The sequence below is a fragment of the Oryctolagus cuniculus genome, chromosome 17 (assembly GCF_964237555.1).
Source record: "Oryctolagus cuniculus chromosome 17, mOryCun1.1, whole genome shotgun sequence".
In the NCBI taxonomy this organism is placed as follows: Eukaryota; Metazoa; Chordata; class Mammalia; order Lagomorpha; family Leporidae; genus Oryctolagus; species Oryctolagus cuniculus.
The window spans coordinates 16,733,926-16,761,346 of NC_091448.1; the positions used below are offsets into that span (position 1 = coordinate 16,733,926).

Here is a 27,421-nt window from a genome sequence, read left to right on the forward strand (position 1 = left end):
AGGAATCAAATCAAAAAAGGAAAAAAGTTGCACACACACAAAAAAGAAATTAACCATAAAATATTATATGGCTCAGCTGTGAATAGTGTTTAATAGATATGTTAATAAAAGTACTACATAAGAAATAAACCAAATTATTATATAACTATATTGGGACAATGGATGGGTGTAGAGAAGACTAAGTATGTTGGGGACATACAAAATTAAACAGAAGTAAATCCTCATCTTTCAAAGTAGGAAGTTTACTACATCTAATTAAAATTTTAAAAATCAACAAGTGGCAGGGTAAGTGTTTCCCACAGTAGTTAAAACATTGCTAGGAATGCCTGTATCACACATCAGAGTACTGGATTCCATTCCAGATCCTCTCCCAATTATAGCTTCCTAGGAGGTGGTAGGTGATGGCTCAAGTACCTGATTCTCTGCCACCCATATAGGAAATCCAGATGGAGATTCCAACTCCTGACTTTAGCCCAGCCTAGCCTTAGCTTCTGAGGCATTTCGAGGGTGAACCAGTTAATAGGACCTATCTCTTTGACTCTCTCTGGGTTTATCTCTGTCTCTCACTCGCTCCCTCTCTTTCTCTGTCACTATTTCAAATAAATTAAACAGCATTTTAAAAATCAACAAGTAGCAACATAAACATGTTATAAAGATAAGTCTCAGTTAAAAAGCTTATCTCCAGAGAAGCTTGATGCAAGATCAAGCAGGGGGCAACTTTTTTTGTAAGAAGCTTCAAGAAGCTGTACAATTCTTTAAATTAGGCTCACATATAATCTTGGCCAAATGATATTTAGACAAATGAAGGGAAGTGAAAGAGTGCTATTTTATTTTAAATCTGATTTTATGTTGTAATATTTGAGGGAAGGGCTGGTGCTGTAGCGCAGCGGGTTAAAGCCCTGGCATGAAAGCGCCAGCATCCCGTATGGGCACCGGTTCTAGTCCTGGCTGCTCCTCTTCCAATCTAGCTCTCTGCTATGCCCCACTTCCGATTCAGCTCTCTGCGATGGCCTGGGAAAGCAGTAGACAATGGCCCAAGTCCTTGTTCCCCTGCACCTGCGTGGGAGACCTGGAAGAAGCTCCTGGCTCCTGGCTTCAGATGGGCACAGCTCCAGCCATTGCGGCCATCTGGGGAGTGAACCAGCGGATGGAAGACCTCCCTCTCTGCCTCTACCTCTCTAACTCTTTTAAATAAATTTAAAAAATCTTTTTAAAAATATTTGAGGGAAAGATAAAAGGAATTCTGCAAGATAGTCATATAAACGATATAAATTAATTAACTAATATATTTAGAGTATTGCCTTAAATTTTTATCTCCCTGATTTAGGGTTAAAGGGTGCAGAGAAAGCTTTTAAAACTGCAAATTAGGCTTTATTTTTAAAACAATTTCTTTATAAACAAAACTTGTTATAGCAAAAGAAGCTAACTTACAAACATCTTCATATTGCTGATGTAGGTCATTCAAAACAAATACAATATTTCCAATATCCACCATGTGGTTACCTAAAACAGAAAGTATCAGTTAAAATACTGTATTAACTTTGAACACATTTATGGCTGCCATCCTATTCTAACATAAAAAAAAATACGGAAGGCCAGCATCTAGATTTATGAATAGTAAACATTGAAACATAAGACGAAGACTACAGTTCTCCCCATCATTAAAAGGGTTTTCAACCAAATAGCCACATTTTAAGCCCCCATACTAGATAAAATTAGGATGGTATTTTATTCATTATACAAACTTTTTTACGAATTTATCACAGGTAGTATTTATCTGAAGTATTTACTCTGTCTTCCTATCTAGACCATGAGCAACTCAAGAACAAAATGTCTTTCATATCTGTTTCTCCAATGCCTAGTGAAATATCCACTTCCTATATTTGAAAATGATGTTTGAATGAACAAAATATACTTAAGACTGGAAAGAACAGCACAGCGTCTACACTGTGAATAGAAGATAACCATTTACTTGGTACTTCACATGTGCCCAGTACTCTCATAATTATAACTGCCTACCTTTTCTGCCCCTGACCATTTTTCTTCTCAATAATGCATAACTAAGGATGCTGTGACCTTGAATATCATTCCAATTGTGCGCAGAGGTAGAAAATCCTCTGCCCAGTAATTCTTGCCTCTAAACATTTGACTTTAATAGTCATTCAAAGTGAAAAAGAATGGAAACTGCCTCATCTATAATAATATTTATTGGATTTGTTCTTTTACTCAATTCATAAGAAACCAGCTGTTCAATAATGTACGTAAGTGAAGACCCTGAGAAAAAAATGGAAGATTTTAAAGTGACTTCTGAATCAAAGAAGAGTTCAATTATATAAAGTAGATTTGGGTTTGTTGGGTAAGTTGTACTTTTTCTGTATCTCTGAAAATTGGTAAGTCATGCCAGGTGCAGGCCTTTAAATTACTGCAAAGCATATATGTACTTGAAGCAATCAAAGAAGTGTTAGGATAAGTTGGATCTAAATTGCATTTTGATTAGGAAGTGCTTCCTGCAATCTGGCTTCTTATTTTGCATTTATCCTCATCCTGCTCTTAATTATGGTTCAAACACCTTCCATAATACCTCCAGGGAAGTCCTGCACTTATTGTAGATTGAATACATGTTCCAAGTTCTTGGGCCATAGCTTAAGTCTTAAGATAACTCAAGGGTTCAGCTCTCAAGCTCTTGAATTTGATCACTCAAAAGTATTGTGTCAAGGTCAAAATGGCTGCATCCGGCATGGAAAGCCATGACACGGTGGCAAAAAACAATCTAAATGAAGGATCCTGGTGAACAACACTCCAGCAGAAGGATCAGGCCATCAAGGAGAGAGGCGCCTTTCTCTGAAGGGAGGAAGGAACCTCCACTGTGATATGGCCTTGACTAAACAAATTCAGAGTTGGTGAACTCAAGGGGCTTCCATAGCCTAGACAGCTCATAGCAAGAGTCTCAGGTGATTGCTGACGTCATAAATAAGAGTGCCAATTGTTAAATCAACAACGGGAGTCACTGGGTTCATGCTCCCCTCGCAGGATCTCTGTCCTTAATATGTTTATCTATGAAACTCAAAAACAACACTACTAGTCAAACAATACCCTATACCTGATTCAGTTGTGTGAGTGCAACCTGTTGAAATCCCTGCTTAGTATATACTAAATTGATCTTCGGTATATGAAGGTAACCGAAAATGAAACGTGATGAAGGGGGGAGAGGGGAGAGGAAGTGGGTGAGGGGAGGGCCATGGGAGGGAGGGAGGTCGGGGGGAAGTCACAACAATGCAAAAGATGCATTTTATATTCTACTTAAAACTATTGGTTGAGCTCTGTAATTAATACACAATTACTCTTAGGTGTTTAATTAATGCTATAACTAGTACTCAAATAGTATTTTACATTTTATGTTTCTGTGTGGGAGCAAAATGTGGTAATCTTTACTTAACATATGCTAAATTGATCTTCTATATATAAAGATAATTGAAAATTAATTGTGATGTGAAGGGGAAGGGGAGAGGGAGTGGGAGAGGGGAGCGCTGTGGATGGGAGGGAAGACACGGGGTGGCGGGGAGGAGGCTATTGTGGTCCATAAGCTGTACTTTGGAAATTTATGCTCATTAAATAAATTTAAAAAAAATGGCTGCATCACATATTGGAGTACCAAGGTTTGATACCCAGCTTCCTGCTTTAAGATAGAAAGTGGCCAGGGAGTGCAGTGGAGGATGGCCCAGGTGCTTGGGCCCTGCACCCCTTGGGAGACCAGGAAAAGCACCTGGCTCCTGGCTCCTGCCATCGGATCAGCGCGGTGCGCTGGCCGCAGCGCGCCGGCCGCAGCGGCCATTGGAGGGTGAACCAACGGCAAAGGAAGACCTTTCTCTCTCTGTCTCTCTCTCTCACTGTCCACTCTGCCTGTCAAAAAAAAATAAATTAATTAAAAAAATAGAAAGTGTTAATCTCAGTCTTTAGTGGAACTCCTAGAGGCAGCAGGTGATAACTCAAGTGAATGGTTACTTGCCACCCCTGTAAGAGTTCTGGATTGAGTGCTGGCTCTCCCCAGCTTGACTATTGTGGTCCCTAGCTGGCTTATCAAGTATTTTGGAATGTGAACCAAAAAATGGACCAATCTCTTTCTCCTTCACTCCCTCCCTCCCTCTCTTATTTCTCTCTCACATGTATCTAAAAAAGAAAGTATTCCATTGGATCATGCATACATTAACCCACTGGAGAAGGCCATATTGCTTTTATCTACTCTTCATTCAGAAAACACCCTTCTCTGGATAGAGGTCCTAAAACATCAATGAAAATGCAGTAATCAATCATTTCCACAGATTAACTTGCTGCTGCTCAACATTTATTTTTTATTTATATAAAATAATAGATACCTATCACAAATCCCTTAAGCAAATATTACCTATTTAAATAGTCCTGATAATATACTAGAACCTGAAAATATTACTTTGGCTCCCATCTGACTTAGAATAACCTTAAGATGATTCCTGGTTGAGAGTGAAATCAACAATATGCTTACAGCTATCAATTATTTCATAAGGGAAATTCAAAATTGCTTCCCATTCTTATACATGTAATTTTAGAGGAAATTTTTCCTTTATGAAGGGGGAAAATGATCCTTATCATCAAGGTCTTATGCAGGGTAACATGACACAGAAGATGCTAAGTAATCATCAACATTACATTTCATCTTTAGTAGATTTCAAATTCTTTTATCTCATCTTTGAAAATTTTTATTAATGTAAAGAAAACATTTCATGTGTTTCATAGGTACAATTCTAAGAAGATAACCACACTTCCTTCCCTCCTTCATTCCCTCCCTCAATCCCCTTCCTTCCTTCCTTTTTAATATTTTTTGTAAAAACATAATTTCAGTCCACTATATGACAGGCTTAATGAACTACTTAATCATAATATTCAATAAATAAAAAGTAAAAATATCACAACTCCATAGGAGTTCAAACAAAGAATAATAACAAAATCAAATCACAAGATGTCTATTTTGCTTCTATACTTTTTTGTATTCCATATTAACTACTACATATCAGAGAAAATACATATTTGTCTTTTGAGGCCGATTATTTCACTAAGTATAATGATTTCCATTTACTCTATTTTCTTGCAAAAGACAGGATTTCATTCTTTTTTGTGGCTGAGTAGTATTCCGTGGTGTACATATGCCACATTTCCTTTATCTAGTCATCAGTTGACAGACATCTGGGTTGATTCCATATTTTAGCTATTGTGAATTGAGTTGCAAAAAGAATGGGGTACAAATAACTCTTCAACATGCTGATTTCATTACAATTGGATAAATCACTAGGAATGGGATGGCTGGGTCATATGGTAGATCTATTTTCAGATTTCTGAGGAATCTCCATACTGTCATCCATAGTGATTGTACTAGTTTACATTCCCACCAACAGTGGTTTAGGGTACCTTTTTTTCCCCACTTTCTCATCAACATTTATTATTTTTTGATTTGGGGGTGATATTAGTTATATTATTCCTTACTTCAAAATTCTGCTACAGGGCCGGCGCCGCGGCTCACTAGGCTAATCCTCCGCCTAGCGGCGCCGGCACACCGGGTTCTAGTCCCGGTTGGGGCGCCGGAATCTGTCCCGGTTGCCCCTCTTCCAGGCCAGCTCTCTGCTGTGGCCAGGGAGTGCAGTGGAGGATGGCCCAGGTGCTTGGGCCCTGCACCCCATGGGAGACCAGGAAAAGCACCTGGCTCCTGGCTCCTGCCATCGGATCAGCGCGGTGCGCCGGCCGCAGCGCGCCGGCCGCGGCAGCCATTGGAGGGTGAACCAACGGCAAAGGAAGACCTTTCTCTCTGTCTCTCTCTCTCACTGTCCACTCTGCCTGTCAAAAAAAAAAAAAAAAAAAAAAAAAAAAAAAAAAAAAAAATTCTGCTACAGGAGTGGGCAGCCTAGTGGGTTGGTCTCCCTCTCCCTATTCCTCTCCCACTTAAATAAATTATATTTTTTAAAATTATGCTACATAAAAATTCATGTAATCTGCCCAAGTGATCCAACTCTTTTGGCATCAAAATCAGATCCAGATAATGTACTAACCTAAGTCAAGACCCTGTCCAATATTTAAGGGCTAGTTCATGCTCTTTGCTGACTTTTGTTTTATTTTCTATTCCCATGGATTCTTGCTATCACATTATCACCTTCTACAGTTGCTAGCCTCTCCCTAGCCCAAGTAGACCCAACATAGAACCTATAGGTCTTTTTCTTTAAACTAACCCCACCCCCAAAAATAATAACAAAAGGCTATTGTATATAACCAACTTTTATTGATAATTTTCAATTAATTGGAATAAGGAACTTCTAAAATATCACAATAAGCAATGACATACAGTAGCTCTAAAATTCTAGACTACTCTGTTGCCAGCCTCTACTGTGCTTAGGTTCTATCAATCTTCTTCCTTTACTACTCAATCACTATTCCTGTGGGTTTCCACGTAGAGTATTTCAATTTACATTTCTGCTTTACACACATTTCTCAGTATGTTTTAACCCTCCAAATCAAATATAGCTCTTATAGTGATTTTCCTTGTGAAAAGACAAAGAGATCTTCCTTATGAGGAAGTTTGCCTCAAATTGCAGCCTACTTATAAATGCCACAAAAAGGACATTCTGGGGACCAGCGCTGTAGCACAGTGGGTTAAAGCCCTGGCCTGAAGCACCAGCATCCCATTGGGTGCTGGTTCTAGTCTTGGCTGCTCCTCTTCCAATCCAGCTCTCCACTATGGTCTGGGATGGCAGTAGAAGATGGCCCAAGTCCTTGGGCCCCTGCACCCACGTGGGAGACCCAGAAGAAGTTCCTTGCTCCTGGCTTTGGATCAGCCCAGCTCCGTCCGTTGCGGCCATCTGGGGAGTGAACCAGCAGATGGAAGACCTCTCTTTCTCTCTCTGTAACTCTGTCTTTCAAATAAATAAAATAAATATTTAAAAAAAAAAAAGAACATTCTGTTCTTCCTGATTAGAGGAGGTCAACAAATATTTGTTGAGCAGTTATATGCTATAAGCACTGTGCTATGTACTGAAGACACAAGCATAATATCTGCTCACCTGGTGCTTAGTCCTATTTGAAATACAAATGTTAAGCAAACAATAAAAAACACAAATTACAACTACACTTAGTGCTATAAGAATGTAGAATATGAGAATATGAGCTAGCCATAGAGGACGGGGAAAACACTGAAGAATTGAAAGTTGAGTTTAGATCTAAAATATAAGTAGGAATCAACTAGGAAGAGAGGAAAGTTCAAGAAAAGAACATAGGCAATGATTATTTGGCAGGAAAGGGCATGGTATATAGTTGAAACTTCAAGAGCTCCAAAAGAAAGGAAGAAAGTGGTCTGAGATAAAACAAAATCTGGGTAAAAAACTATGCAAAGCTTTGAATACCACATTAAAGGATTCTTTATCAAGAGCTATTATTAGATTTTATGCAAGGAAGTTAACATGATTGGATTTTTGGCTCAAAAAACGATCATTCTGGCTGTAGTGTAAAGAAAGTTAAGAATTATATGGGTAGATATGATAGAATGAATTGCAGTAGTCCCAAGGAAAGGTAAGTTAACTCAAACTAAGGTGGGGAAATAGAAACAGAAAGATTTAATAGATACCTAGAAGTTGAAAATAAAAGGACTTCAAACTGATGAGCAGGAAAGAGAAATTTGAATTGTCAAGGATGACTCAGGTTTCTGCTCCACCTTTCTTGAGCCTCTTCTACGTGCCAAGCATTATGGTAGATGCTTATATTAATTCCTACAATAATTCTATGAAATTGTCAAATCTACCTCCTCAAATAAAGTAGGAGACCCAGAGACCCAGATCAGAATTTCATAATTCAAAAAGCAAGGTTCTGCAGCAGTTTCATAAATTATTTCTGTTATTCCTGATGGGAAATGCCCTAAACACTACTTAATAGTATGGCTTCAGATTAGCCTTTTAAATCTCCATTTTACAGATCTTTTCATACTCTAGTGTATCCTTCCACTCATATCTACCATCCTAGAGCCCAGCGTAAATAACTACATAATAGGATTCTATGTATCCTGTTTATCTCAAGGCAATGACTGGTTCTATCTCCAAACCACTTCAAAGCAACTACAAAGCCACCAATAGAAGGAGCCAAGCTTGTTGTGCAGAAGTTTAAGGTGCCACTTAGAAGTAGGCATTCCATATAGGAGGGCCAGTTTGAGTCTGACAGCTCTGCTTTATTCATCTTTGTATTACCTAGCATGGTTCCAGACACAGCAGATATTAAATGACTATCTGACTCATTAAATGAGTTAACCATTCATTGACCAGTCACTAATCAATCCACTGTTACAGGATATCTCCTAGTAAAACGTAAATATATTATACAAAATACCTGCTAAACATATCGATAATGTTTAAAGCAATCTACACCTGTGCTGAGGGTAACTGAACAGCATAGCAAGCTTTTTAAATTACAGCTATATAGGGGCCAGCGCTGTGGCTGGCCTGAAGCGCCAGCATCCCATATGGGCAATGGTTCAAGACCTGGCTGCTCCACTTCCACTCAGGCTCTCTGTTATGGCCTGGGAAAGCAGTAGAAGATGGCCCAAGTGCTTGGGTCCCTGCACCCTCATGGGAGAACTAGAAGAAGCTCCTGGCTTTGGATCGGCCAATTGGGGAGTGAGCCATCAGATGGAAGACCTCTCTCTCTCTCCCCTCTCTCTATGTAACTTTGACTTCCAAATAAATAAATAAATCTTTAAAGAAAATAAAAAATAAAAATAAATTAAATCTACATAATAAAACTGAGAATTCAAGAAACTTCAGTTTCCTAACTTGTGGAGCCAAGACCTTTTATACAAGAAACTATTTCTACAGCTAAAATTTTAAAAAATAAATTTTACTCTTAGACCTTTACCAAATATACCAAAATATAACAATTTTTTAAATTTCTCACTTAGTTTTTCTAGATTATTTCTTCCTACAGATGCCAGTATGCAGTGTCATTTGCAAATAGTAAGAACCAAGAGGTAAAAGAGAAGAAAAGGATGAATCCAAACTTGATATTCACATAATATATATTTATTTATTATAAAAAATAAAATCACTCACTGTCAATATAGGAACATTTTAGCACTTCCTGTAAAGTTTCATGGTTTATAGGGATATCCATGCTATCCAAAACATCAATCACTTCATCAGTGACAACTCGACCATGTTTTATCCTATTGAAAGTATTCAAGGCATCCTGGAATGCTAAAAAATAAAATAAAATAAAATAAATTATTATACCATGAAAACAGAAGCTTTACTTAGAAAAGGAAATTCTTTTGTATCAATAACATAGCAGGGGAAAAAATCTTACATATACACAGGGTTTTCTAAACATGTACAATTAGACATTTGTCTGATTTTAGGCTATATTTCCAAAATAAATTCTAACTTTTGCTTTTATTACATTACTATCTGTCATTTATTAAATACTGATTACGCATCAGGCTATGTACTAAAAGGTATGGGTTATCCCAATCACCACAAAATGCCTATAAAATAGAAAATGAAGCTAAGGCTTAGAAAATCCTGTGTGATTACAAAGTAGAAAAGCTAAAATTCTAATCTAGCAAGCTCAACACATAATTCTTGCTCTTTATCATTATACTACACTTACCTCTTAAGTTAAAATTTTTAAATAAAATGATTCCTTACTTGTGCTATAATCTATAATATAGTAAAGCAGCTTACTACAAAATGTTGGAGAGTTATTAATTGCTTAAAAATGAAATTTAGAAAAATTATAAAAGAAGTAAGAATAGTAAAGAGAAGAAATTTTTTCTCAATTTTTTATCACACTACAAAACAGTTTGGCAATAGTTTAATGACTACTATAAGATTTCCTATTTCTCTATAGGAAGTTCATATCTATGGAAATTGTGTTTTCTTATTGAGATAAATTAAGGGAAGCAGTGGCCAGAGGAAAATTTAAATGTAGCAGTTAGACACAGTTTTCAATCTGTTTAAGTTTTAAGGAAGACTTTTTTTGTGGAAAATACCCATAATTAATTTGAATATTTTCTTCTAGCCGTGTTGTTTCTAATTCATTTTTAAAAAGATTTGCTTTATTTATTTGAAAGGCAGAGTTTACAGACAGAGGTGGGTGGGGAGACAGAGAGAAGAGAGAGAAAGAGAGAGAGAGAATAATCTAATATCCTTAGTATCAAAAATGAATTAGAGGGGCTGGCATTGTGACATAGCAGATTAAGCCACCTCCTGCAACGCAAGCATCCAATATGGGCACCATTTCAAGACCCAGCTGCTCCACTTCTAAACCAGCCCCCTGCTAACGTGCCTGGGAAAGTAGCAGATGATAGCCCAAGTCTTTGGGTCCATGAAACCCACATGGGACACCCAGAAGAAACCCCTGAGTTCTTGGCTTCAGACCAGCCTAGCTGCAGCCATTGCGGCTGTTTGGGGAGTAAATCTGAGAGATGGAAGATCTCTCTCTCTCTCTCTCTCTCTGTCTCTTCTCCCTGTCTCTCCCCCTACCTCTGTCTGTAAACTTTGCCTTTCAAATAAATAAAACAAATCTTTTTAAAAATGAAGAAAATATTCAAATTAATTATGGGTATTTTCCACAAAAAAAAGTCTTCCTTAAAACTTAAACAGATTGAAAACTGTGTCCAACTGCTACGTTTAAATTTCCCTCTGATCACTGATTCCCTTAATTTATCTCAATAAGAAAACACAATTTCTATCTATAGTCAATTCCAGAAAGCAATCACTTTTATAGTCAGACTACATTTTCTTGGAATTCAGACTTTAATAACCATAATGACCCATAAGTCCTTAAATAATCATTAAGGAAAAACTGAATAGTATTTATTTACTCAACTAGTAGCTACTGATCAAGTGAGAAAAGATAACAGAGGAAGGACCTCAAAATATTCTCTCCTCCATAATAGTGACAAGAACACTGACAAAAATTGTCAGAACCAAATTATTTTCAAAGTTCTGGAAATAAGCCAAAGACTTGTAGCAATCCATTAGGTGTTTCTTTGAAGAAAAAAAAGGCTGAATCTCAGTAAAAAAACAGTAAGATTTGTGGTATTTTAGACTGTCCTATTCCCATCTCCCTATGTTCAGGTTCTCCAGAGTCTTGAAAAGCAATTGCTTATATTCATGATGATGATGATGATAATGATGATGAGTGTGTGTGTATGTGTACTATTGAGATAAGAAAGGTCTTTTAAGGTACAATTCAAAACTCAGAAAACAAAAAAATAATAATTTTGTAATGAAAGTAACACTTTTATTCCAAAAAAAGATACTATTCTAAAAATAAAAGAATAATAGCAGATTGAGAGAAAACATTTATAACATATATTATAAAGGATTATTAGCCAAAACATTAAAATTTCACATATCAGTTAGAGATGAACCTAATTTTTAAAATGGATAATAAAGGGGCGGTGCTGTGGTGCAGCAGGTTAAAGCCCCGGTCTGTGGTGCCAGCCTCCCATATGGACACCGGTTCGAGTCCTGGCTGCTGCACTTCTGATCCAGCTCTCTGCTATGTCCCAGGAAAGCAGTGGAAGATGGCCCAAGAGCTTGGGCCCCTTAACCTGTGAGGAAGACCTGGAAGAAGCTCCAGGCTCCTGGCTTCGGATTGGCCCAGCTCTGGCCATTGTGGCCATTTGTGGAGTGAACCAGCGGATGTAAGATCGATTGATCGATCGATCTCTCTCTCTCTCTCTCTTTCTGCCTCTCTGTAACTCCGCCTTTCAAATAAATAAATAAATCTTTAAAAAAATTTTTTTTTATTTTTTTTATTTTTTATTTTTTTTTTAACTTTTATTTAATGCATATAATTTTCCAAAGTACGACTTATGGATTACAATGGCTTCCCCCCCATACCGTCCCTCCCACCCACAACCCTCCCCTTTCCCACTCCCTCTCCCCTTCCATTCACATCATGATTCATTTTCGATTATCTTAATATACAGAAGATCAGCTTAGTATACATTAAGTATGGATTTCAACAGTTTGCTCCCACACAGAAACATAAAGTGAAAAATAATAGATGATTTTTTTAAATGATGATGAAATCAGAGCAGACCTATTGTCATGTTTAATCCCAGTGAGAGTCAAGTTGGGAATTGATAATTTCTTTTTTTTTTTTTCTTTTTTTTTTTTTTTTACAGAGGATCAGTTTAGTATGCATTAAGTAAGGATTTCAACAGTTTGCACCCCCATAGAAACACAAAGTGAAATATATTGTTTGAGTACTCGTTATAGCATTAAATCTCAATGTACAGCACATTAAGGATAGAGATCCTACATGAGGAGTAAGTGCACAGTGACTCCTGTTGTTGACTTTACCAATTGACACTCCTGTCTATGGCATCAGTAATCTCCCTATGCTCCAGTCATGAGTTTCCAAGGCTATGGAAGCCCTCTGAGTTCTCCGACTCTTATCTTGTTTAGACAAGGTCATAGTCAAAGTGGAGGTTCTCTCCTCCCTTCAGAGAAAGGTACCTCCTTCTTTGAAGACCTGTTCTTTCCACTGGGATCTCACTCGCAGAGATCTTTTGCCAGAGTGTCTTGGCTTTCCATGCCTGAAATACTCTCATGAGCTTTTCAGCCAGCTCCGAATGCCTTTAGGGCTGATTCTGAGGCCAGAGTGCTATTTAGGACATCTGCCATTCTATGAGTCTGCTGAGTATCTCACTTCCCATGTTGGATCACTCTCCCCTTTATTTACTCCATTGGTTAGCGTTAGCAGGTACTAGACTTGTCTATGTGTTCCCTTTGACTCCCAGTCCCTTCACCATGACCAACTGTGAACTGAAACTGATCACCTGGAACAGTGAGATGGCATTGGTACATGCCACCTCGATGGGATTGAATTGGAATCCCCTGGTATGCTTCCAACTCCACCACTTGGGGCAAGTCAGCCTGAGCATGTCCCAAATTATACAAATGATCAATAAATTATATTAAAAGATTATCAGTCTCATAATTGAAATATAAATAATAAGATATATCATTTCTTATAAAACATGATAGTGAAATGCCCTTTTCTCTTTTTTTTTTTTTTTTTTTTTTTTTTAATCTTTTATTTAATGAATATAAATTTCCAAAGTACATCTCATGGGTTACAATGGCTTTCCCCCCCATACCGTCCCTCCCACCCACCACCCTCCCCTTTCCCACTCCCTCTCCCCTTCCGACCTTTTCTCTTAAATCAAGGTATTTATATACTTCCCTTTATTTTCTGGGGCAATCTCTTAATCCTTAACTGTATGCTTAGGCTTTTTACTAGCTTCTGTAGGATCTAGAGCTTCTGATACTATTCTGCCTAATAACTGATAACTCAATTTCCTTGGACAAAACACACACACATATATATATACACACACATATATGTAAAAGAATATATAAATTCATTATATTTAATATAAAAATAATTGCATATTAAAAGGATTCTGAGGTCAATATTAAACTATTACAATCTATGCTGGGATAAAGAGTCATAGCTTTACACACCTACATATTGCTTAGATAGTTTATGAAAATAACATGGTCAATAATTATATATGTTGTTTTAAAAGGAAAATGGAAATTCTTAGTTCTTGGTTAGCCTCAAAACACTTTGGCCATAAACATAAAATAGGCTCAATACAGAAATCAGAACTTGTAAAATGAAAGAACATATGGAAGTAAACAAGCTATTCTAACCTGTGGTTCAACAAGTAGGCAGTATTTAGGAATACAAGCTCACGTAAAAATCTATATGTCAGAAAAAAAAAATGTAAACAGAAACCAAGTAGATAAAAGGAAATCAGGAAAAAACTAATTTCATGGAAGTTAATTAAAATGCCAAGTAGAATAAACAAGCCAAGTATCATATCTATATTGATTACTGATGTATATGATAATGATTTAATAACATTTATTATATGAATGAATAAGCAAACATTAATTTTTCTTGCCTTTTGCTGGCTTATCCAGGAAAATAAAGGCTATTGTATTCATGTATCCTTGATTCTAAAAAAATGAGTATTCTTTAGATAACTATAAAAATACATAATACCAAAGACAAGCCCAGGAATTTGATCTTGTTAATGGAGAAATGAGAAACTAGTAAAATCAGGTAAAATTGAGATCTCAAATATTTGGAAGTACTATTTCTATCATTTTTAAAAGAATTTATTTATTTGTTTGTTTATCTGATAGAGTTACAGAAGGAGGAAGAGCCAAAGATATCTTCCATCCACTGATTCACTCCCAAAATGGCTGCCAACAGCCAGGGCTGGGCTTGGCTGAAAGCCAGGATCTTCATCTGGGTCTCCCACATAGGTGCAGGGGCCCAGGCACTTTCTTCTGCTGCTTTCCCAGGCACATTAGCAGGGAGCAGGATCAGAAGTAAAGCAGCTAGGACTTGAACCAGTGCCCATATGGGATGCCAACATCACAGGAAGCAGCTTAACCCACTATGCCACAATGCTGGCCCCTGTTTCTATCATTAACATGAATACTGCTTCAAGTCACTTTATTCATAATTTAAATATAATATAAACTAAAGCTAACTAGAAGACTCATAAATATCTGTAATTTTTAGGGAGAAATTTAAGTAGATTCCTGACACAGTAAAGAAACCACCATCAAGGGAAAAAAAAAAAAAAAAAAAAAAAAAAAGATGTGTGATTTCAACAGGAAACACCATACACATGCACAAAGGCATCGGAGAATAAAATTGGCATGTCCAGAATATTTTTTCAATTAACTGGAGTAAAGGATTCTTGCCTGTGAAATATTCTGTGGAAGGAGAGAGGAGAATCAACAAGAAAAATTATGAAGGAGTGAGGAAGCTAAGCATAGGAGTTTGGACTAGATTTATCTGATAATAGGAACATCATCTACATTTTTCAGCAACAGAATGGCATAACAAAAATAGTATTTTAAGATAATTAGCAGTTATAGGCAGGAAAAACTGGATATTGAAGATTTCTTTTTTTATTTATTTATTTTATTTGAAAGGTAGAGTTACAGAGAGGAAGAGACAGACAGAGAGAGAGGGAGAAATCTTCTATCCACTGTTTTATTCCCCAAATGGCTGTAACAACCAGGGTTAGGCCAGACTGAAATCAGGATCCAGGAGCTTCTTCCAGGTATCTCACGTGGGTACAGGAGCCCAAGCATTTGGGCCATCTTCCACTGTTTTCCCAAGTCATTAGCAGGGAGCTGGACTGGAAGCAGAGCAAGGGGACTTGAACCAAAGCCCATACGGCATTGCAGGTGGTGACTTAACACATTAGGCTACAACATCAGCTCCCCAGACTGCTTAATGGGTTTTTTTTTGGGGGGGGGGGGAGGGGGGTGAGGGGGGAACTCATGTCTAATTTTTTTCAATCTAGACTCCTAGAAGGAAAAAAAAGAAATTGAGATTCTTAAAAAAAAAAAAAAGATTTATTTATTTATTTGAAAGGCAGAGTTACAGAAAGGCAGAGGCAGAAGCAGAGAGAGAGGTCTTCCATCTGCCAGTTCACTCCCCAAATGGCTGCAACAGCAGAGGCTGGGCCAGGCTGAAGCCAGGAGCCAGGAGCTTCATCCTGGTTTCCCACATGGATGGCAGGGGCCCAAGCATTTGGCCTATCTGCTGCTTTCCCGGGTGCATTAGCAGTGAACTGGATTGGAAGTGAAGCCACCGGGCCTTGAATCAGCGCCCATTTGGGATGCTGGCACTGCAAACAGTGGCCTTACCTGCTACATCACAGCGCTGACCTCAGAAATTGAGATTCTAAAAGACATAAATTCATATACCCACTCTACTACAATCATTTACTATTAAGATCATACTCTTTATACTTTTAAAGAATAGTACTTTTACCTGGATCCTGAGAGACCAAATAAGAAACTTCATTCAGAGTCTTCAGGAAATTTGAAAAATCCAGTATTCCATTAACTATAGAAATGGTTCAGAAACAGAAGGAAAAAAACCCTATCATCAAATATGATCAAACTCACTAAGAACATAAGATAAAAATACAAACTAAAAATATAAATAGAAATAACTGATATTAGAATATCATTGTCTATATAACAGTCAATATAAATATCACATATAGAATATATATGTACCAGAAAAATATTTACAAATTATAATCATGTAGTAAATAGTATTCTAACAATATAAGAATGCTATGGACTAGAATTGAAAATGCTTCAGTGTCCTTTAAGCAAGACTCTTAATTTTTATATTTGTAATTGGGTATAAAAATACACATAATAAGCCAATTTTGCCTGCAAAGTGCATCAGAAAAAATGGATTTTACTTCAAAGGGATATGACTAATTTCAATGTGTTCCAGAAAAATCCCCTCTCTATACCAATAGATCCAATTGAGTTTTGTGTTCTTTCTTTGAAAAGCAGACAGAGACTAACAGAGATGTTCTTTCTTCTGTTGATTCACTCCTCCAGGTGCCCACAACAGCCCAAGCAGGGGCAGCCAAAAACACCAAGCAGGAATTTAAACTGGGTCACAGGCACCCAACCACTTGAGCCATTAACTGCTACCTCCCAGGATATGCATCAGCAGAAAGCTGGAACCAGGAGCAGAGCCAGGATCAGAACTCAGATATTCCTGGGGACAGTGTCTTGGTACAGCACGGTAATCCCATGTGAACACTGGTTGGAGTTCTGGCTGCTGTACTTCTAATCCAATTCCTTGCTAATGCACCTAGAAAGGCAGTGGAAAATGGCCCAAGTGCTTGGGTCCCTGCCACATGGAAGACCCAAATGGAGTTTCAGGCTTCTGGCTTTAGCCTGGTCTACCAAGTGAACCAGCAGATAAAAAATATCTGTCTCTCCCTCTAACTCTGCCTTTAAAATAAATAAATAAATCTTTAATAAAATACTCAGATATTCTGATACAATATGAGATATATGTGTCCCAAATGACATCTTAACTGCTACACCAAAAGCCCACCCCTCCAAGTTGAGACCTAATTAAAGACTGGCCTCACACCACTTCTCTCACACTCTCACTCTCACACACACACACACACACACACAGCCATTAAAAATGCACAAAATGGGGATCTGTGCTGTGAAACAGTGGGTTAGGTCACTGCCTGAAATGCCAGCATCCCATATGGGCACTAGTTCAAGTACAGGCTTCTCCACATCCAATCTGGCTCCCTGCTAATGCACCTGGGAAGGCGGTCAAAGATGGCCCAAGAGCTCAAGCTTCTGCACCCCACATGGGAGACTAGATGAAGCTCCTGGCTCCTAGCTGCAGCCTAGCCCAGCCCCTGCTGTTGTGACCATATGGGGATTAAACCAACAGACAAAAGATCTCTGTCTCTCCCTTTTTCTCTGTCACTCTGCCTTTCAACTAAATAAATCTTTTTTTAAAATATGCACAAAATGTTATACAATCTTAATCTTTACCAGAAAAATAATTTCATTCATGTAAAAATAAGCTATTTCTTTTTTTAAAAAATAAGATTTTATTTATTTATTTGAGAGGTAGAATTACAGATAGTGAGAGGGAGAGACAGACAGAAAGGTCTTCCATCCATTGGTTCACTCCCAAATTGGCTGCCACAACTGGAGTTGAGCCAATCTGAAGCCAAGAGCAGGAGCTTCTTCCAGGTCTCCCACACAAGTGCAGAGGCCCAAGAACTTGGGCCATTTTCTACTGCTTTCCCAGGCCACAGCAGAGAGATGGATCAGAAGAGGAACAGCTGGGACTAGAACCAGCGCCCATATGGGATGCTAGCACTATCGGCAGAGGATTAACCTACTGCAGGACAGCATCAGCCCCCATAAAGAAAAATACTATCTTAAAAGAAGACACTAATTTGTACAAAATTGTTCAAATATTGATTTCATAAGAAATTTTGTGGAGCCAGAGCTGGGATGCAGCGGGTTAAGTCACCACCTGCTGCACCAGCATTCCATATGGGCACTGGTCTGAGTCCTGGCTGCTTCACTTCTGATCAAGCTCCCTGCTAATGCACCTGGGAAAGCAGCAGAGGATGGCCCAAGTGCACTCACATGGGAGATCAGGATGAAGCTCCTGGCTCCTGGTTTTGGCCTAGCCCAGCCCTGGCTGTTGTAATCATTCAGGAAGTAGAAATTCTCTCTCTCTCTTTTCCTACCTCTCCCTCCCTCTCTATAACTCTGCCTTTCAAATAAATGAATAAATCTTTAAAAACAATTTTTTGTTATTTCCCTTAAATGAAAAGTAGAAATTATGAGTGGTTTTTAGCATGATAATATGCAGAAAATCTATGATAGCAACAATAGCTGAAAATCCTGACTCATGAATCACACCAAAGAACAAAATCAGTGCTCTTAAATCTCATTTTCTAGGCAAACACCAAGTAAAGTAAAAGAAAATATCAATTCTTCAAGATTTTTCAAGTTACACTTTCATTTTCTTCTGTCATTAAGAAAATAAGTCCACCTATGACAGTTTATAACAATGAATTATCTATGCCAGGAAGAAAACAATTATAAATTCACATTTCAATTTAATGTCATCTGAGCCTTAGTAACCTATAAAAAGAACATTTTGTCCCCTCCCCTCACAAAAAAAAAAAAAATTTTGGTGCTTGCATTTATCTGCAGGCTTCTGTCTGCAGAGCATTGACAAGGCTTGATTACTTTCATTTTGCCATAGCACAAGAGTACCTTCTCCAATACTGGAAAGTTTGTCAAATCATCTGTCTCCAAACTGCAGTTTAACAACTTGAAAATAGGCCCTCCTTTCCTTCAAAAAACAGTGCAACATCCGCAGGCTCACTACCCAAATGCCTGCAACAGGTAGGGCTGGGCCAGGCCACAGCCAGGAGCCAAGAACATCATCTGGGTCTCCTACATGGATGGCAGGGGCCCACGCCTCTGAGCCATCACCATCTGCTCTCAAGATGCACCAGCAGGAAGGTGGATCCAAAGCAGAGGTGGTGTCAGTTGTAATAGCTCTTTTTATTTTAACTAGCACATAAAAACTTTCCTATTTATGGGGTGTCATGTGATGTTTCTATACATGTATACACTGCATAATGCCCTATCTCCTTAAACATTTAACATTTCTTTATGGTTGTCTCTTTTTTTCATCTCTGATTTTATTAGAGTTTTCTCTTACTTTTTCTACTTAAATGTTTGCTGATTTTGTTTATCTTTTTCAAAAACTACTAATTTTGTCACTATTTTGTACATTTTTAACCTTTATTTTTGCTCTGATCTTTATTATTTTTCTCTAAAAGTTCTTTAGAAAAGTAGTCCTTCTCCCTATGGGACACCTAATTCAATCACCAGCATGTGGTCAGGAACTACTTGATTCTGTCCGGCACTAGTCCTCACCATGGAGGGACTAGTCCTAGGCTCTTATGCAACAACTTGAAGGCTTAACATCCTCTTGATCCCCTTGGTGAACAATCATGCAGTTTGTGTAGTGTGGCCTGGGGTTGATGGAAGGATGGGGTGGGCACTCATGGCTGCCAATGCTACAACTCTGGGTCACATCCTCAGCTCATAGATTGCTGAGATCAGCACAGACCAAGGGGCAGAATCAAGGTCAAAATCAGGTGAAGCTGGTCAGAATACAAGTCTGTCCAAATAGATTCACACATCCCTGTCTGGCACCAAGTTGAGTCCAGAGAGAGTAGGAGTCATTAAGTCTTGAGTTTTAATAGCCCAGCACTGAATTCCAGAACAAAGTCCTGTGCTTACTTCCATGTCCTACTGCACAGAAGATCACAGAAGATGGAGTTCTTTTCAGATTGTGCTGCCTGGGGTAAAGGGAGGGGTTATAGAGGCAGTCCCTTGGTTACTAGGCTAACATAGGTCAAGGGCTCTTTCTGTATTTGGGCACTGACCTAGGGACAAGAGAACATGAGACTCAGCCTGGTACTGGGTTCCAATTCTAAGACTTAGACTCAATTTATTCTCCCTCCCACAAGAAGGAGGCATATTGTGCTGCTAAGAGTTGGGGAGGGGTGATATGGGTACTTCTTTCCTTCATGCCTTCTTTAATGTAACTTTTATTATTATTATTATTATTATTATGCTAAAACTAGCTACTTTGGTCTCTCATCTGGTTTCCTTAGCTTTTGTGAAGGTATTTTTGCACATGGATCCTTGTTCAAATTGATGTTTCTATAAGGAAATAATCACTAGAGGATGTTATTCAGCTACCAATTTGCTCTACCCTGAATATCTTTTTATATAATCAATGGACATACATGTTGTCTTTTATGTGAAACATCTGTCCATGTGTTCTGACCACTCTTATATTTGATTGCTTTTTAGTATTTATTTATTTATTTGAAAGGCACAGTGACAGAGAGAGAGGGAGAGACAGAAAGATATCTTCCATGTGCTGGTTCATTCCCCAAATGGTAGTAATGGCTGAGGCAAGGCCAGGCCAAAGCCAGGAACCAGGAACTCCATCAGACTCTGATGTGGGTGGCAGAGACCAAGTACTTGGGCCATCATCTGTTGCCTTCCCAGGTGCATTAGCAGTGAGCTGGATCAAAAGCAGATCAGCCAGGGCTCAAACCGACACTCTGCTATGGGATGTAAGCATTGCAAGTAGCAGCTTAACGCTCTACATCACACCAGCCCCATTATTTAGGAGTTTGTGTAAGTTCTTCAAAAATTCTTAAAACTAATCCTGTAAACTTAAATATCTTCAAGCTTTTAGCTTATCTTTTCACTTTAAGATGTTTTTTGATAAACAAAAGTCCTTAACTTTAATATAGCTCAATATATCAAATATGTAAACCTCTTCTTTTATATGCAAACTTTTTTGCTTTATTTAAAAAATTTTTCCCTGATAATATCATTTCATATTCAGGTAATTAGGAAAAACTAAAAGTCAAAAAATATCAAATGTTGAAAAGAAAGTATATCTATAAGATAAGTAATATTATTGGTAAATGTATGGTGTGGTGTCCTACAATTTCTTTGGAAAACAGTAAAGCATTAATTTGTATAGAGGTTTTTCAAAAATTTCATGGGAATAGAATTAAAAGATAAGTTTATTTTGATGCAAAAACTGTTGACATCCATGCATAGTTTTTTCATAACATACATTTTCCATGAATGTTTTAAAAACTTTTTGTATACCTACAGTGCAATAACTCCATTTATATACACCCAAAAGAAAATCTAGGAGTCACATCACAAAACATGTCATAGCAAACACCTTTCACAGTAGCTGAAATCTGGTAAGAAGCCCAGTGCTCATCAAAATAATGGAATGGATGCATAAACTGTGATCTATTTACAAAGATAATATTTCACAAAAATAATGAAAGCAAGCTAAAAGCAGAATGCAATATGAATAAATTTTAGTCATATAATTTAGTTGAACAATTCCCAAAAGAGTGTACACATCCTGATAAACTTTTTACTAGAGTTTTAAAAACAACTAAAATTTTAAAAACTGTCTTATAAATATATTTCTTAATAATAAAACTATATAAAAAGAGAAGCAAAGGAATGACGTGCCTAGAATTCAGAATAATGCTTATCTCTGGATAGGGGAAACAGAAGCAGAGTTGTTTTGTAAACTTTATGGGTATATGTAAGTTACTGTCTAGGTCCTAGTTTTGACTTTGGATGACTAGGCCAGATATTTATTATTAAAATAATATTATGATCGGTTCCAAGATGACAGAGTAGGGAGGGAGCTTACTGCTCTAGCCCAGGAGAAGATAGATTAAAAAAAGTAAAGATAGTGTACTCTCAGGGAAAAGTTAGGGAAAAAATGGCAGAAGAAACTCTACTGAAATTAGCGGGAAATGGTGGATCTACGTGGAGGGTGTGGGTGCCCACGGCTTGGGATACTCCAACAGCTGAGAGCCTATGCACCAGCACTGGAAAGTGAGATGAGACGATACCACAGTAGCCTGAGCCACTGGTGAAAAAGCAGCAAGAAGAGCCTGGAGGGAACAAGGCTTGAAGGCCCGTGGGGGAAAGTGAACCAGCCAAACTAGAGGAAAAAAAAAAGGACAGAACAGACACGTTTCTCTCTCTCTGAACACCTTACAAAGGCATACAGCCGACAGAGCAGTTACCATTTTGGGCATACGTAACAACTGTGCCAGCTCGTGTCTGCACCTGACAATAAGCTGAGTGGCAACTCCTGACTCGGGTGGGGAAAAATAACAGGGTCTAGGAGCTTGTGACTGTGTGAAGCTTCTAAACTAGGACTGTGAAAAAAAAAAAAAAACTGAGGGTGTGTGAGAAAAGTCACCATGGGGCTGGGACTTTGAGCAGTCTCAGTGGGAGATGCCACAAGCTCAGGGATTCATGATTACCTGGTGAGAGACATTGCTGGGGAATCTGAACTTACACTGAGGACTACACAGATCCTTTGTGTGGTCGTTGGGACAGAGCAGATGAATATTATACCCACTGGGACTAGTGTTCAGACACTGGTCTCTATTGAGGAAAAGAGCCCAAGTGAGCAGAATATACTTCCCTTTTGATTAATAAAAAGAGAAGGGCCAGCGCTGTGGCTCACTAGGCTAATCCTCCACCTGTGGTGCCGGCACCCCAGGTTCTAGTCCCGGTTGGGGTGCCAGATTCTGTACCGGTTGCTCCTCTTCCAGTCCAGCTCTCTGCTGTGGCCCGGGAGGGCAGTGGAGGATGGCCCAAGTGCTTGGGCCCTGCACTCACATGGGAGACCAGGAGGAAGCACCTCGCTCCTGGCTTCAGGCCGGCACGCTGTGCCAGCTGTAGCAGCCACTTGGGGGGTGAACCAACAGAAAAGGAAGACCTTTCTCTCTGTCTCTCTCTCTCACTGTCTAACTCTGCCTGTCAGAGAGAGAGAGAGAGAGAGAGAGAGAGAGAGAGAGATTTACCATGCCAAACCTGGGTGTGTCATCTTAGGCATGCCCTTAACACTGGAGAACTGAACAGAGCTCTCTGGCCACACCCACTACAAGCCTCTAGAAATTCACTGAAAGCACAGTCCACTTATCTACAGAGTCATAGTACAACAATAAAAGCTGCCACAGCAGGGGCGGGGGGCAAACGGGTATCTCCACAAATGCCAAACAACAAACACAACATCCAAGAAACAAGAATAAGAAAGACAACATGACACTCCCAAAAGAACACAACACTTCAATACAAGATTATGAAGATGATGAAACAGAAGACATGCATGAAATGGAACTCAAAAAAATTGATCATAAGATTACATAGATGTAATCAAAAGCCAACACACAAACTAATGAAATCCATGCAAGACATGAAAGAAAATCTCTCCCATGAAATTGAAATCTTAAGGAGTAATCAAAATGAAATGAAGAATTCAATAGAACAAATCAAAAATGCAGTGGAGAGTCTTAAAAACAGAATCAGTGAGGCAGAAGAGATAACATCAGACTTAGAAGATAAAGCACAGGAAAATATACAGTCAAACCTGTTGCTCCCCCTCTTCGTGGAGGAACGACACTAAGCCCTGCCTAGGCTTCATATCCGAGTCACGGCACCATTATGTCGCTCCCCGTTTTCGTGGAGGAGCGACACTGAACCCTGCGCTGTTCTTTCGTCTGCTCGGCCCTCCCTGGGTTCGCCGCTGGCTCTTCCCGGGCTGGCCACCGTCCCCTCCACCTCCGTGGAAGGGCGGCTCCCCCTGGCCACTTTCCCCACTTCCGCAGGGGAGCGGCACACCGCCGGCCGGCTCTCTCGGGGGCTGCACAGGTGTTCCCTTAGATGTTCCCCTTAGATGTTCCTGGTGCATGCCGTCTCTCTCCTCCTTTATAGTCCTCTTCCACCAATCCCAACTCGGCTGCCCACACGCCGAGTACACTGCTCTCCTCCAATCAGGAGCAAGTCCTACAGTTTATTGGCTGAACTGGAGGCAGCTGCGTAGAAGCTGTTTTCTTCTCTCCCAGCGCCATATTGTGGGAGAGCAGATGCACAGAATAAGTCTTAATTCCAGTAACTTAGTCTAGTCCGAGTTGCTCCCCACAGATCCCCCTTTCTTTTTATTTTTTGGCGTTGATATGCGCCTGTCTTCGGTGTCCCGCGGCACACACTCTGCTCTACTTGCTAGAGTTGCCACAGGTTCTTACAAGTCCTATCAATCAGGCAAACCGAATCCGGGTCCTCTCTTCGCCATGTTGTGAGGAGGTTTTTAGGCGCTGATGCGTGCCTGTCTTCGGTGACCTGCGGCTCATACTCTGGTCGAGCCGCCTGCTGGTGCTTACCGCCTTAATCAGGCAGACCGAATCCAAGCTTTCTCATTGCCATATTGTGGGGGAGACTTATTAGTGTTGGTTCGTGCCTATCTTCGGTGACCTGCAGCTCATACTCTGGTCGAGCCGCCTGCTGGTGCTTACCGCCTTACTAATCAGGCAGACCGAATCCAAGTTCTCTCATTGCTGTGTTGTGGGGAGGCCTTATTGGTGTTGATAGCGTGCCTGTCTTCGGTGACCTGCGGCGCATAAGCTGCTAGCCGCCCGCAGGTGCTCATCTCCTCACTAATCAGGCAGACCGAATCCAAGCCTTCTCATTGCAGTATTGTGGGGAGGCCTTTCTATTTCTCTATTTCTCTATCTCCAGGCATTCCTATTTCTCCCATTTTACTTCTATCTTCCAGCATTCCTATTTCTCTCATTTTACTTCTATCTTCCAGCATTCCTATTTCTCTCATTTTACTTCTAAACCTCTGTCTCTCCTATCCCCGCGGCTTCCCGGTGCCCGCCCCGAGGCTGCTTCTCGGCGGCTTCCCGGCTGAGCCGCTTCAGCCCGCGCCTCTCTCATCTGCGCGGCTTCCCGGCTCTGCGCGGCTCGGCTTCGCGCGCACACTCCGCGGTCTCCACGCCCTTCGTGTCTGCACCACGGCCTCGCGCCAGCCCAAAGACAAGAAGAGAAAATAAGAAATCTAAAAAACAATCTTTGGAATCTACAGAATACTATGGAAAAAAAAAACATTCAAGTTCTAGGAGTTCCTGAAGGCATGGAGAGAGAGAAAAATTAAAAGACCTTTTTAGTGAAATACTAGCAGAAAACTTCCCAGGTTTGGAGAAAGAAAGAGATTTTCAAGTACAGGAAGCACACAGAAGTCCCAATAAACATAACCAGAAAAGATGCTCACCATGACACATTGTAATCAAACTCACCACAGTGGAACATAAACAGAAGACTCTAAAATGTGCAAGAGAGAAGCTCCAGGTTACTTTCAGAGGATCTCCAATTAGACTCACAGCAGACTTCTCATCAGAAACCCTACAAGCTAGGAGGGAATGGAGAGATATAGCCCAGGTACTAAGAGAGAAAAACTGTCATCCAAGAATATTATACCCTGCAAAGCTCTCATTTGTGAATGAGGGTGAAATAAAGACCCTTCACAACAAATAGAAACTGAAAGAATTTGTCACCACTCGTCCAGCCCTGCAAAAGATGCTTAAAGATGTGCTACACACAGAAACACAGGCATCAATACAAAAGAAGGTAAAGGAAGAAAATCTCTCAGGAAAAGATCACAGGAAGTTCAAACATATATTAGAAATATCTTTGGGAAAATGGCAGGGCAAAGTCACTACTTATCAATAGTCACATTGAATGATAATGGCCTCAACTCTCCAGTTTAAAGGCACAGAATGGCTGAATGGATTAAGGAACAAAACCCATCTATTTGCTGCTTACAAGAAACACATCTTTACAACAAAGGTGCATGCAGACTAAAATGAAAGGTTGGAAAAAGATATTCCATGCCAACAGAAACCAAGAAAGAGCTGGCATAGCTATCTTAATATCAGACAAAATAAGCTTTAACACAAAACTGTTAAGATCTCTCTCTCACTGTCTAACTCTGCCTGTCAAAGAAAAAAAAACTGTTAAGAGAGACAAAGAAGAGCACTATATAATCACTAAGGCATCAATTCAACAAGAAGATGCAACTATTATAAACGTATATGCACCTAATTACAGGGCACCAGGCTATTTAAAAGATATGTTAAGGGACTTAAACGAAGACTTAGACTCCAATACAATAGTAATGGGGGATGTCAATACTCTACTTTCAGCAATTGACAGATCAACCAGACAGAAAATCAACAAGGAATCAGCAGGTTTAATCGACACTACAGACCAAATGGACCTAATAGGTATCTACAGAACTTTTCATCCTACAGTTGCAGAATATACATCCTTTTCAGCAGTGCATGGAACTTTCTCTAGGATTGACCACATACTAGGCCATAAAGCAGTCTCATCAAATTCAAAAAAAATCAAAATCATACCATGCATCTTCTCAGATCACATGGATTGAAGCTGGAAATCAGCAACTCAGGAATCTCTAAAGCATATGCAAACACATGGAGACTGAATAACATGTTCCTGAATGAACAGTGGATCATAGAAGAAAGCAAAAGAGAAAGCAAAAACTTTCTGGAAGCAAATGAAGATAACACAACATATCAAAGACTTAGGGGATACAGAAAAAGCAGTGTTAAGAGGAAAGTTTATAGCAATAGGTGCCTACATCAAGAAATTGGAGTCACAAAATAATGAGCTATCAATGCATCTCAAGGATCTAGAAAAACTACAGCAAACTAAACACAAAACTAGAAGGGGAAAAGAAATTATTAAACTTAGGGAAGAAATCAACAAAATTGAATCCAAAAAGCATTACAAAGGATCAGCAAAACGAAGAGCTGGTTTTTTGAAAAAATAAACAAAATCGACACACCATTGGCCCAACTAACCAGAAAAAGGAGAGAGAAGACCCAAATCAATAAAATTAGAAATGAAAAACAGAATGTAACAACAGATACCACAGAAATAAAAAGACTAATAAGAAATTACTACAAAGAGTTGTACGCCAACAAACTGGGAAATCTAGCAGAAATGGATAGATTTCTGGACAACCTACCTAAATTGAACCATGAAGACATATAAAACCTAACAGACCCATAACCAAGTCAGAAATTGAATCAGTAATAAAGGCCCTCCCAACAAAGAAAAGACCAGGACTGGGTGGAATCACTGCTGAATTCTACCAGACATTTAAAGAAGAACTAACTCCAATTCTTCTCAAGCTATTCAAAACAATTGAAAGAGAGGGAATCCTCCCAAATTCTTTCTACAAAGCCAGCATCACCTTAATTCCTAAACCTGAAAAAGATGAAGCAGAGAAAGAATTACAGACCAATTTATCTGATGAACACAGATGTAAAAATCCTCAATAAAATGTTAGCCAATAGAATGCAACAACACATCAGAAAGATCTTCCACCCAGACCCAGTGGGATTTATCCCTGGCATGCAGGGATGGTTCAACGTTTGCAAATCAATCAATGTGATACATACCCAACAAACTGCAGAAGAAAAACCATATGATAATCAATAGATGCAGTTATAGAATTTGATAAAATACAATATACTGGGGCCAGC

The 27,421-nt window shown here is 39.1% G+C and overlaps 1 protein-coding gene across 35 annotated transcripts in view; it reads right to left on the reverse strand.

The window, feature by feature from the left end:
• Positions 1-27,421, reverse strand: part of EFCAB3 (EF-hand calcium binding domain 3) — a 649,184-nt gene that overhangs the window by 579,448 nt on the left and 42,315 nt on the right. For 33 of the 35 annotated variants that reach the window (XR_011383437.1, XR_011383438.1, XM_070060541.1 and 30 more), the window contains 3 exons: positions 15,886-15,960; positions 9,111-9,254; positions 1,432-1,503 (listed from right to left, as the gene is read on the reverse strand). Coding sequence is in view for 33 of the 35 variants with exons in the window: in XM_070060541.1 (XP_069916642.1) it covers positions 1,432-1,503; positions 9,111-9,254; positions 15,886-15,960 (291 nt within the window). In the remaining 2 variants the exon portion in view is untranslated. The remainder of the gene's footprint in view (positions 1-1,431; positions 1,504-9,110; positions 9,255-15,885; positions 15,961-27,421) is intronic. The other 2 variants (XM_070060528.1, XM_070060527.1) reach the window with 1 other exon arrangement.